Here is a 12500-nt window from a genome sequence, read left to right as displayed (position 1 = left end):
AGAAGTCATGTACCTTGGGTCTGCGGTTATGCCCCATAAAACCAGCCTGTGAGATGGGGAGGGGGTCGCTCTCTTTGGAGGCGGCCCTGGTTGGTCAGTCTGACTTCTGATGCTTGGCATAGAATAAACCTCTACATAACTTTTGCTTTGTCCCAGTCTCGTTCATTTGATAATGGACCCCAACAGAACCGCTTTCATCTTTTCTCTTTTTCCCATGCTAGCTTTCACCTTGTGAACCACACCGTGTTCTTTCCTTATTTGTCATGTTTATTGTCTTTAATCCCCTGTTAGGTTATCAGCTCCTTGAGGGTAATCAATCTTTGTCTGTGTGTTCACCAATACACCCTACACACCCAGAACATGCCAGAAACTCAGAAAATACTTTTGATTGAATTATTGGAATTTGAGCACCCTGTATCAGGTGTGTTAGGTGCATTTTGTCGCCTAAGTAGACAGAATGTGGTGTTGCCACTAGAACAGTTTTTCCAAAGCATTTTTTCCATGACTTGATAAATAACGATTTGATTTCTCCTTGTGAAGTTGAGACACGTTAGCTTGGGAAATTCCTGGACAAGTATCCCTGGGGTAGATGAGTCTGTGTTCCTGTGAGGAGTGATGTCAAGTGCTCTATGTGAGACAGGAAGAGGAGTTCATTTTTGCTTTTTCGAGGTGGAGTGAGGTGAGGAGCAGGGAGGGCAGAAAGCAGAGCAAGGCTAGAGGTTGGGTGAAGAGTCACAGCAGGAGTCAGATCATGGCTAGAACTTAGAAAATAAAGTCATAATCTTACCCTACCAACCCTCAAGTAAAAAAGAAACAAATGAACAAACACCCAAAAAGCTTTCTGTGAGTTTTTGTGAAAACCAAGGAAGAGGCCAATTTAGTCTACACATGCTTTTTTTTTTTTTTTTTTTTTTGGTTTTGGTTTTGGTCTGTTTTGTTGTTGTTGTTTGTTTTGATATTGTGGAGCAAAATTGGGTCAGTATGCACAAATACAGAAACCGAGGCAGGACAGTTCCTTCCAGGGATTTGCAAAATCCTAACTAAGGGCACTTCACGGGCTTTGAGGTCAACCTGTACTTACATCCCTGCGGGAAAAGTAAGGCCAGGTTACATCTGGGTCACATGTACACCCTGGAAATACATTGAAAAGCTTAGAAAAAGCATAGGATAAAAACTGATGTTAACAGTGGTAGACATTTTTTAAAAAAAAGGTATAAAAACTTAGTTATAGCCACCAAGCTACTTTGGGAGGTGGTGGGAAGGTAGGCCGACATTTCCCTGAATTAGGGAACAATATGTCTTTAGTTTCTTCTGTCTCCAGCCCCTGAAGTACCTTGTCCTCCTCGGTAGGTTTTGGTGGGCGGAGCTAACACTTACTGAACTCACTGTGTGGCAGGGGCTGCTGCTTATTGGCTCCTTTAATTCTCCCCACAATCCTTCAAGGTCGGGGGGGGGTGGGGGGTTGGAGGAGCCCCGTTTTTCAGAGGTGGAGAATGAAGCACAGAGCAGAGAGGAACTTGCTGCAGTTCACGCGGTCAGTAGTCGGGTAGTCAGAATTTGAATTCAGGCAATGGACCTCTAGAGCTGTGATCCCAACCACAGTGGGAGAAGTTCTAAAGGGGAATGTGCCTCTTCTGTTGGATGTTATTTTAGTAAGGCCTGATCTGCCTTCCGGTGATATTCTCTAGCCCTGGATTTGCCGAAGGCAATTCTCTTTTCACACATTATTTTGTCCTCTGCCCTTTTCCCCAACGACACGTGGATACCCTAAGCTGGCCCCACCTGCCATTCCTCCCTGCTCAGGCCTGACTCCCAGGTCAGTTTCGTTTGGTTATATATACTCCTTCAGATAGCTAGAGATAATTTATTCCATGAAAATCCTCACACCTGACACCTGAGAAACCTTGTTCTTCACACAGCACGCTCCGCAACACCCATTCTTAAAATACACATCAGAGTGCCTCCCTGTAAAAATTAAATGACTTCTTTCCTATACAAACATCTGGAAAAATTTTATCCTCCCCCTCCCCCCCCGCAAAAGCTGGCTGAGAAGTAATATTTTCTTCTCTTCAGTTTATGCCAGGTGATTTTTGTTGTTGTTGTTTATCTTTGGCATTGCTCCAAAGCATTTCAACGTACCATGTATTTTGTGGGATACTTCTCTGCCTGTATGCTGGTGGATCCCGAGGCGATGAACTGGAGAAAGAAACAGGCATTTGTAAACACCCACCCACTCCTGTTGATGGTTCCCTACAGGAGCACTTTCGCAATGCCAATGACATTCTTGGGATCTAAGGTATCACAGAATTCACAGAATTCTCAGAAGAAAGAGGTTTTAATTATTTCAGTTCTGTGATGACCAGTAGCCGGCACTCTACAAAACGGATTCACTGTTTCTCTGTTAACCAGTGTTACAGAGATGAGAAGACATTTTTAGCCTCTCTGGTCACTAAGGAGCCTTCGTGCTGGTGATGGGACTTAGCCACCACACAATGACTTTATGAGGAATGGCCAGTAGGTAGATCACTTCTTTGGACTGTCAGTTATTATGCTCATGATATAAATTGTTAGAACGTACCCCCTACTGACCAGTGGGGCAGCTCTCACTTGCAGGAACTCCCCCTCCCCCCGACAATGCTGTAGAAAGAAGATTTCATCAATAGGAAAACATTTGATCAGAAGAATGAAGGTTGTCTTCCACAAATATCCTGTCCTGAGCACTAACATCCCCAGCTGGCAACAGTGGAAAGAATCGTTGTTTCTGATATATCAAGAATTTAATTATTTTCCACAATGGTATACCTTATACCTGCCTTCCATCTGCCCATAGCACTAACAAAAGATGACTCATCTGAAGGGGACTGGGAATCTTGGCAGTCCAGGAAAATAGCTCATGGACACTTCGTGTCTGGGTCACTTTGTAGAAGTTACATACATTTTCTAAGTCTTGGTTTCCTGATTTGTAAAATGGGGATCAATAATAGCGATCATGGAGTTGCTGTGGCAACAAACCCAAAGCGCTTTTGGAAGGTGCCGGATACACATTAGTATGAAACTGAATAATTACAATTTGAGGCTAATTTCTGCTGTTAGCTTCTTTTCTGTATCTTGGACTTGGATCCTTTCTCAGTGCCTCATAATGGGTGATTCATTGTACTCTTTCAGTTCAAAGCATTTCTCTTTATGGCATACAATTCTTTCCAGAAATTTCTCAGTGTTGGTAAATGCCCTCAACCTAACTCACACTGTAGGAAAGCCTCTAAGGAAATGTCTTCCATCCAGAATACTTATTACTATGTGTCAGAGCCCTTTCACAAAAAGTTATTACATTTAAATCTTTTCTTCCCTGAAGCCCTGTTTTTGGTTGAGGAGTGCAAAAGGGTGGGTAAGGAACTAATAAAACCCTTTCTCCCCCAAAGAGTCATTTGGCTTTCTTCTTAACTTTCTAGCTCTGTGCAGTTGGACATTTGGAATATCGGTTGTGTTACTATGTCACGTTGCTTATGAATATAGTGACCCTTGATGGACTATTTGCTTCTGGATTGGATGTAACTATGAGAAAATAATAACTTGTGGGAAGCCATGGCTTTGGGCTTCCCTGGGTGTAATGTCTTATAATTGGGTATGTCCCTATTAGGCACTTCTGCAACTATGCCTATGGAATTCTTACAATATCCTTACTTGAAATATCCACTTCAGAAATCTTGGTTTCATTTTTCCAGATTCCTGTTTGCCCTCTCATGTCTTTTCTTTTCTCTTTCATTATGTAACTGTTCTAAAAATACTACTACAGCCCCAGACATTAAGCTCAGTCAAGGCTTTGATTTTCACTCTGAAAAAAAGAAAAAGAAAGAAAGAAAGGAAGAAGGAAAGAAAAAGAGAAAGCCTTGTAGTTATCCAGATAGCCACTGTCTTTACTGCTTTTCAAGCATACGCTCTCAAAATCACTTCTACATGCACACCTCACCTTCTCAAGGAACCCATCAAAGCATGAACATAAAAAGACTTTTCCTAAGTATATATTCTCTACCCCCACCCACATTTTGTGAAGGCTCTTTCCATAGCATAATGAGCTCCATAGACTCAGACACTAGGTCTTTACCCATTGCTTGATCTCTTGAGTAGTTTACTGGACAAGTTAGAAAAAAAAATTAAAATCAGTAGCACCATGGTTTACTCACAAATGGCGATGACCCAAATATGTGAACTATTGTAGCAATGACAGGAATATAACCAGTACTTTCTCTCTTCTCTTCTTGGAGAAATAATGCATAACAGAGATACCCCAAAGCATAGTAAATCACTCCGTTCATGATTTGCGCAGCCTGTGAGAAGAGAGAGCTGTCGTGAATACTCAGGTAAAATCTATCCGGATGATTACAATATGGTGACTGAAATGTCATGGTCATTTCCAGCTTATCCTGGTTACTTCTGAAGCAGCGATGAAAGAGCTACATGTCGGGGAAGAACCAAGATGGATAAGGAAAGGGCAGCCACAAATGGATGGTGAGGTCTCCACATTTATTTAAGCGGGGAATATGTGCTTTTGTTTTGTTGACATCTTCAGAGATGATTAATATCTGATTTTCTAGTTGGCTCTGGTTAAGTAAAAAGCAGGGGCCTATTTGTCAGTTTGGTTCAGGAGGACACATGACCCAAGGGAGGGCGATTGGCCCTGAGGATCACTCAGGTTCTGCCTTGACATCCCTCTCCTTTGTACTGTTGGATCTGTGAGCTCAAATCTGGATGGCAGGTGTGTTTTCGTTCTCTACCACTGACCCAAAAGGGTACTTTTGGACCTTGCCTTTATTCTTCATCCTCTCTTGTCTTGGGAGTGGAGCTTCAGTTTCCTTTTCCTCTGCCCACTATCATTCTCTGTGCTATCTTTTGTAACTCTACTCTGGACCAGAGCCCTAAACTTTGTTCAAAAAAGCAAGAAGGAGGACTCTCCATAGGAGTCGGGCCTTATTCTCCAGATGGGGTAGAGTCACGGACACACACCAGTGACAAGGGTGTCTGCAACTACTGAAGCAGGCAGGGAAGGTCAGTCTTGTTTTAGCCAGGCCTTCGCCTGATTGGATGAGGCAGATCCACATTATAGAAGACAGTCTGCCTCACTCCAAGTTCCCTGAGTTAAATGTTAATCTCCTCTCAAAAACACCTTCACAGGAGGGGGTGGGAAGATGGGCAAAATGGACCAAAGGGAATGGGAGATACAGGCTTCCAGTTATGGATGAGTGAGTCACAGGAATAAAAGGTACAGCATAGGGAATACCGTGTATGGTATCGTAACTGTGTTGCATGTGACAGGTGGTAGCTCCATTTGCAGTGAGGTCTAGACTTGCCCAGTCACTATGTTGTACCCTTGAGACTAATGTAGCATTGTGTGTCAACTGCACTTTAATAAAAATAAATAAAATAAAATAAAATAAAGACATTTACAAAAACACCCCAAATAATGTGACCAATTATCTGGGCACCCTGTGGTCCAAGCAAGTTGGCGCATAAAATTAATTGCAACAGAGAGGCATGAAGTGGTTATTGGGTGATGAGACTCCTCTCCCTTGAAGTTTACACTGAGACAACACAAAAGCATGCATTTATTGGTTACTCATGCCTTGATCCGGCACATGGGGGATGGCCATTTGGAATGGGATCAGATGGACTTGCCCACTACTGTCACAGTTTTCAGAATCAACTCCTTTCTGGGCCAGGAATCCACTGACTTACTCTGAGTTTAGCAGAGGGCTCAGTAGGGCTTAGTAGGAAGAACTCGGTAGAAGATCCTAAACCCTTCATCCTCTCTGAGGTGGTGGATCTTACTGGTAGGCCTGTGGATGGCCAGTGACAAGCCTACCCCTTTTCACACATATTGCCATGACTGTTGTCCAGGGCACAGAAAGACACAAGGAGAAAGCAGTCCATTTGTAAACTACCATGGTGATGGGGGATGAGGTAGAAAAAGACCAGTGTCCTGCCTCTGCTCTACATGAGGCTTTGTTGCAAGACGTTGGGCCTTGCATTCTAGCCATGGGCCAAATAGCTACCAGCCAGCTGGACATAATCATAGATTTGTTATATTGGGAAATTTCTGAGGACAAGTTTTAGTTTTGCTGGCATGTATTGAAGTGTGCATCAAGCCCCCACAAATATTAGTGGTTAATACAAAATGGTACAGCATTCTAAGGTTTAGGAGAGGTGAGAGGGAGAACATTGATATGGAATATGATCTCAGAGATGAATATAGGGGGAGGATGTTTTGAGCCCAATGTTATCAAATGACCACTGGCCACAGAGCCCCAGTATCTCCATCCCCTTCTGATTTGGGGTCCATTGCCTGAGCCTGACCACCTCATTTATGATCTATAAGCTTGTTTCAAACTGTTTATAAACAAAAGCAGAAAATGGACCTTCTCATTGCTTATGAAATTCATAACCAGTCTGAGTATTTGTTAAAATCCTCAGTAGATTGTGATGCTATTGAACTACTCAGAAATAGTCTGTGAATCCATAATTTGTGTCCAATTAACTATCGACTCAGAATACTTTCTTCAACTTTCCTTCCTTTGGGGAATTCACTGTAGATGTGGCCAATGCCTTCCCTTTTATGTTAGGAAGATGCAATGCTCATCATTTATTAACCTAAATAGCATTTAGTTCTTACCCCCAATGCTCTGGTCTCCGGTCTTAGGGTATAACTTCTTGGCATTTTAATTAAGATATGGTATAGAAATTGCAGATAATGAATGGACTCCTTTTTCTGTAGAGAAATACAGAGAAAAGTTAAACTGATTATTTTTGAGATAAGACACTTTATATTGCAGCCTCTGGTTTTCCACTACTTTCCTTGAAAGAAGATTTGAGTCAACTCACTGATATTATTTTCTGTTACATACCTAATAACTTTCTGTCAAAAACCAAGAGCTACTTCTCATGTTTTATGATGCCATCATGATCTTTAAATGAGACTGAGTAGTTATCTTTTGATATAAGTGCACCACTCTCTTTCACTTTTTCCAATAATTACCTTCTCCCATAAATCCCTAGGGTCACCCAAGTTTGGGATCCTAGTTGCCATGTTTGGTCTTCACAAGAATCTCTCTCAATCTAGCCACAGTTGCTTGGAAAAGTTGTGGGCATCTTATGTAATTGAGGCAATCATATTTCCCTTCCCAAGAAATTATATTTAGCACTAAGACAATATAGTCCCAATCTGGACTTGAAAAGAAGAGTGAAGGAACCCCTGGAGTATAGAGATGGAGGGAGTATTACCCAAAGATTCTAATGGTTTTCACTGCTCTGAATCTAGTTGCCTTTTTAGAGATATCTACAAGCCACATATGTCTGCATCTTTAAGACAAATTCCTCTTTATTTCAGTTAAAACTAGTGTAAGAGGATGTATGTCAAGTGGGAATTTTCATAATGTTCCAGAATAATGGCTAGGTACTAAAAAAAAAAAACAAAAAAAACAAAACCTTGGGACAAAAGGCAGTATTTTGTACCTTAAGTTGATAAAATTGTCAGAGATTGTGCCTAGTAACTTTCTCCAAGGGCTTACTGGTAGATGAGGGTTCTGAGAAGTAGCTATGGTCAGTTGAATTACTGTCCCCAATTATTGTTTCCCTTTTCTCTGTTACAGAGTTCTTCACCTTCACATGTCGCCTTGTGACTTGCAGTGTCCTCCCTCCACTCCATGGAAGGAATATATCTTTATACCTTGCTGATATTGGATGTGACCCTGGACTATGCTTTCACTGGTCTAATGTGAGGGACATGACACATGCCAAGCCTGAGCCAAGACCTGATAAGATATTGTAAGTTTCTATCATTTTCCTCTGTTGTGAGGATATCATTTCCCAGGATTTTGCTGTACTTTAGTGTAGAGTCCAGAATGAAGACACATGGAGGCACACCCATAACTGACCTGTAGCATCAAACAAGAATTAATTTATTTGACAGATAGAGCACAAGCAAGAAGAGCAGCAGGCAGAGAGAGAGGGAGAAGCAGACTCCCTACAGACCAGGCAGCCAACACTGGGCTCTATCCCAGGACCTGCGGATCCTGACCTAAGCCAAAGGCAGATGCTAAGCCAACTGAGCCACCCAGGCACCCCCTTGTCTTCCCTTTGTCCCATCCAAGTACTAACCAGGCCCACCCCTGTTTAGCTTCTGAGATCAGATGAGATCAGGCATGTTCAGGGTGGTATGGCTGTAGACTGGTCTTCCCTTTTAAAGCAATCACTCCTTCCATGTAATTTCTCTCCTATTCTCTCTTCATTTATTTAGGAAAATGGCTGGATTCTATGAATTTAGATGAAATCAATAGAGTATAGAGTTTTGATAGTCAAAAGTCTCAAACCATAAGAATACATGTGAACTCAGACTCCTCCAAAATAAATGTTTCTGGCTTGGTTCCAAAATTTTGCCCAACAGAAGAACTAGAGCTTTTCCTCACTATTAAATCTCCTGTGTAACCCTAGTGTCCATGCTTGGTTCTCTAATTGTCTTTTCTTTCACAAAGAAGCAGGAGGGTAGTTACTGAAGAAAAGCATAATGTATATGGACACCCTCTTCTTGAAAGAAAGCAAGAATGCTGTTGAGAATATTAGATACAGTGCACAAAGGACAAAGAAACCAGGTTAATGGGGCCTTCACTGGATGAGCTGAGACAAGTTGAATAACCAAAAAAAGAATAAAAATCATGACCATTTAAAATGACTGGTCTACAAAAAGCCATGAATTCATCATGATACACAAAGGGAAGATTTGAAGTGTTAATAAAGGTGATTATACTGCCCATGCAATGTGAACATGTTAGGATGTATTTTATTTTTCATTGATTTGGGGGGTAGGAAAGTGTAAATATGCATATGTGTATTTCATTTCTTCAAGTGGATATCCATTTGTAAAGGATAAATAAGTATATAAAGATGTGGATATTTACAGGAATAAATATGAAAGATGGACTCAAATATTATGGGTAAGCTCTATGGTCTACTGGTGGCTATTTTTGGGATAAGGGTCAGCCAAGAGTTAATTAGCACCACAGGTTTCATTCATTTCCCAGGTAGAAAATACACATAGCTATTGGCCCTGAATGTTATGTGCAAACAATCATTAATTTAAGGATCAGTCCGCAGTACTTTTCAAGATGATCAATTAGCCAAATGTCCCACAGAGGAGAATTAACTGCTCAGACTCAGTCTGCCATCACTTATTCAATGTAAACCCCATTATATTAAAAGCTTACGGAGGCATTCACACATTTCCAATTACTCTAGTTAGCCAGGTCATTATGTTGTAATGTTGGGATAAGGAGTAGGAAGGAGGTGATGGTGAGGCAAAACTGAAAACCTTTCTCTTTTGTGTGAGAGGAGAAGAACTAAATGTCCTGTGATGTAGCAGAGATTCACTTTCCAAAGAGATTCAGTTTGATGACAGTGCTCAAATATGAGTAACTCTGGTTTGCTGAACCAGGTCCTAAAACTCCACCACCAATCCATGGATCTAACAACCCATATACTGCAACCTTGCGTGGAATGAGAAAATTTATTTTTCTTTTGGGTCTGGTAAGATTATTTGCAACCTTAGTATGTTTAAAAACAGTATCTGGGGAAGAGATTATGCTAAGTGAAATAAGTCAAGCAGAGAGAGTCAATTATCATATGGTTTCACTTATTTGTGGAGCATAACAAATACCATGGAGGACAAGGGGAGATGGAGAGGAGAAGGGGGTTGGGGGAAATTGGAAGGGGAGGTGAACCATGAAAGACTGTGGACTCTGAAAAACAATCTGAGGGTTTTGAAGGGGCGGGGGGTGGGAGGCTGGGGGAACCAGGTGGTGGGTATTAGAGAGGGCACAGATTGCATGGAGCACTGGGTGTGGTGCAAAAACAATGAATACTGTTATGCTGAAAAGAAATAAAAAAATAAAACAGTATCGGGGCGGGTGGTGCCTGGATTGCTCAGTGGGTTAAAGCCTCTGCCTTTGGCTAAGGTCATGACCCCAAGGTCTTGGGATCAAGCCTGGCATCAGGCTCAGGACCTGAGCTCTCTGCTCAGCGGCGAGGCTGCTTCCTCTCTCTCTCTCACTGTCTGCTTCTCTGCTTACTTGTGATCTCTGTCTGTCAAATAAATAAAAATCTTAAAAAAAAAAACCAGTATCAGGGGCATTTGGATGACTCAGTGGTGGAGCATGTGACTCTTGATCTTGGGGTTGTGAGTTCAAGCTCCACACTGGGTGTAGAGATTACTAAAATAAAAATTAAAAAAAAAAACCCACAGTATCTGTTAAAACTGCCATTGTTACCCTAGAAAATATAAAGAAAAAGGTAAGCTAAAAATGACAGGATGCTTACTTGGGCAAGTACTTCTATGTTCTATACACGTATTAACTCATATAGACTACTCAGTAACTCCATGAGATAGTACTCTGAAACGGCAAATTCTTAGAGACAATCTACCAAGACTGAATCATGAAGAAGAGGGAAATACACATAGAGTATTAATGAGTAAGTAGATTGAATCAATAATCAACCCCCCCCCCCCCAAAAAAAAGAGCCCAGGACCAAATAGCTTCACTGGTTGATTTTACCAAACATTTAAAGAATACAAATCCTTCATAAATTTTTTGGAAAAAAAAATGGAAGAGGGAGGAAGGCTTCCACACTTTTTCTATGAGCCCCCATTTGCCTATTTCCAGAGCCAGATAACAACACTATAAGAAAAAAAAATTATAGGTCAATATCCCTGATGAACATACATGTGAGAACTCTCAACAAAATATTAGCAAACCAAATTCAATAGCACATTAAAAGAAATACATCCCATGATCAAGTGGGATTTATCCCTGGGATGCAAGAATGATACAACTTATGAAAATCAATAAATGTTAGAATGGCCCAAATCAACAAGACAGGAAACAAGCATTGGAGAGGATGTGGAGAAAGGGGAACCCTCTTACACCATTGGTGGGAATGCAAGTTGGCGCAGTCACTTTGGAAAACAGTATGGAGATTTCTTAAGAAATTAAAAATAGAGCTACCCTGTGACCCTGCAATTGCACTACTGAGTATTTACTCCAAAGATGCAGATGTAGTGAAAAGAAGGGCCATCTGGACCCCAATGTTCATAGCAGCAATGGCCACAGTTGCCAAACTGTGGAGAGAATGAAGATGCCTTTCAATGGAGGAATGGATAAAGATGTGGTCCATATACACGATGGAGTATGATGCCTCCTGCAGAAAGGATGAATACCCAACTTTTCTATCAACATGGATGGGACTGGAAGAGATTATGCTGAGTGAAATAGGTCAAGCAGAGAGAGTCAATTATCATATGGTTTCGTTTATGTGTGGAACATAAAGGAATAACATGGAGGACATGGGGAGATGGAGAGGAGAAGTGAGTTGGGGGGAATTGGAGCTGGGGAGACGAACCATGAAAGACTGTGGACTCTAAGAAACAAACTGAGGGTTTTGGAGGGGAAAAGGTGGGAGGTTGGGTAAGCCTAGTGGTGGGTATTATGGAGGGCATATATTGCATGGAGCACAGGATGTCGTGCATAAATAATGAATTCTGGAACACTGAAGAGAAATTGAAAAAGAAAAGGAAAGGATGAATACCTAACTTTTCTATCAACATGGACGGGACTGGAAGAGATTATGCTGAGTGAAATAGGTGAAGCAGAGAGAGTCAATTATATGGTTTCACTTACTTGTGGAGCATAAGGAATAACATGGAAGACACTGGGAGATGGAGAGGAGAAGTGAGTTGGGAAAATCGGTGGGGGAGACAAACCATGAAAGACTGTGGACTCTAAGAAACAAACTGAGAGTTTTGGAAAGGAGAGGGGTGAGGGGTTGAGTGAGCCTGGTGGTGGGTATTAAGGAGGGCATGTATTGCATGGAGCACTGGGTGTGATGTATAAACAATGAATTTTGGAACACTGAAAAAAAATTAAATTAAAAAAAAACAATAAATGTGATACATCACACTTACAAAATGAAGGATTAAAAAAAAAAAACCAATTGATGAGAAAAAGCATCAGACAAAAGTCAACATCCTTTCATGATAGTAACTATCAACAATTTAGGTATGGAAGGAATGTATCACAACATAATAAAGACCACATATGACAAGCACATAGCAAATGTACTTAATAGTGAAAAGCTGAACACTTTTTAGATCAGGAACAAGACGTGGGTGGCCAGCAGTGTCAGTTCTATTTAACAGAGTAGTGGAAGTCCTAGTCAGAGCACTTAGGCAAGAAAAAGAGAGAAAAGATATCCAAATTAGAAGGAAGAAGAGGACTCCTCCTTGTTTGCAGATGATATGATTTTACATATAGGAAGCCTTAAAGACTCCATCAAAAAAACTGTTAAGCTGATTAATGAATTCAGTAAAGTCAGAGGATTAAAAATTAACATACAAAAATCAGTTGTTTGTATACACTAACAATGAAGTATCTGAAAAAAAAATCCCACTTACAATAGCATGA

At 41.1% G+C, this 12500-nt stretch overlaps 1 protein-coding gene across 3 annotated transcripts in view; it reads right to left on the bottom strand.

Annotated features, from left to right (window-relative positions):
• LOC309841384 (membrane-spanning 4-domains subfamily A member 6B-like) overlaps positions 1 to 12500 on the bottom strand; it is a 47400-nt gene that overhangs the window by 32013 nt on the left and 2887 nt on the right. The window contains exons 2-5 of one of the 3 annotated variants that reach the window (XM_082684269.1): positions 6665 to 6760; positions 4182 to 4325; positions 3682 to 3832; positions 2140 to 2196 (exon numbers count right to left, since the gene is read on the bottom strand). In XM_082684269.1, coding sequence (XP_082540395.1) covers positions 2140 to 2196; positions 3682 to 3714 — 90 coding nt within the window. In that variant the 5' untranslated portion in view covers positions 3715 to 3832; positions 4182 to 4325; positions 6665 to 6760. The remainder of the gene's footprint in view (positions 1 to 2139; positions 2197 to 3681; positions 3833 to 4181; positions 4326 to 6664; positions 6761 to 12500) is intronic. The other 2 variants (XM_082684267.1, XM_082684268.1) reach the window with 2 other exon arrangements.

This window comes from Mustela nivalis (assembly GCF_964662115.1).
Source record: "Mustela nivalis genome assembly, chromosome: 9".
In the NCBI taxonomy this organism is placed as follows: Eukaryota; Metazoa; Chordata; class Mammalia; order Carnivora; family Mustelidae; genus Mustela; species Mustela nivalis.
Note: the sequence above shows the minus strand (reverse complement) of the source record. Positions and strands in the feature narration are given on the sequence as shown.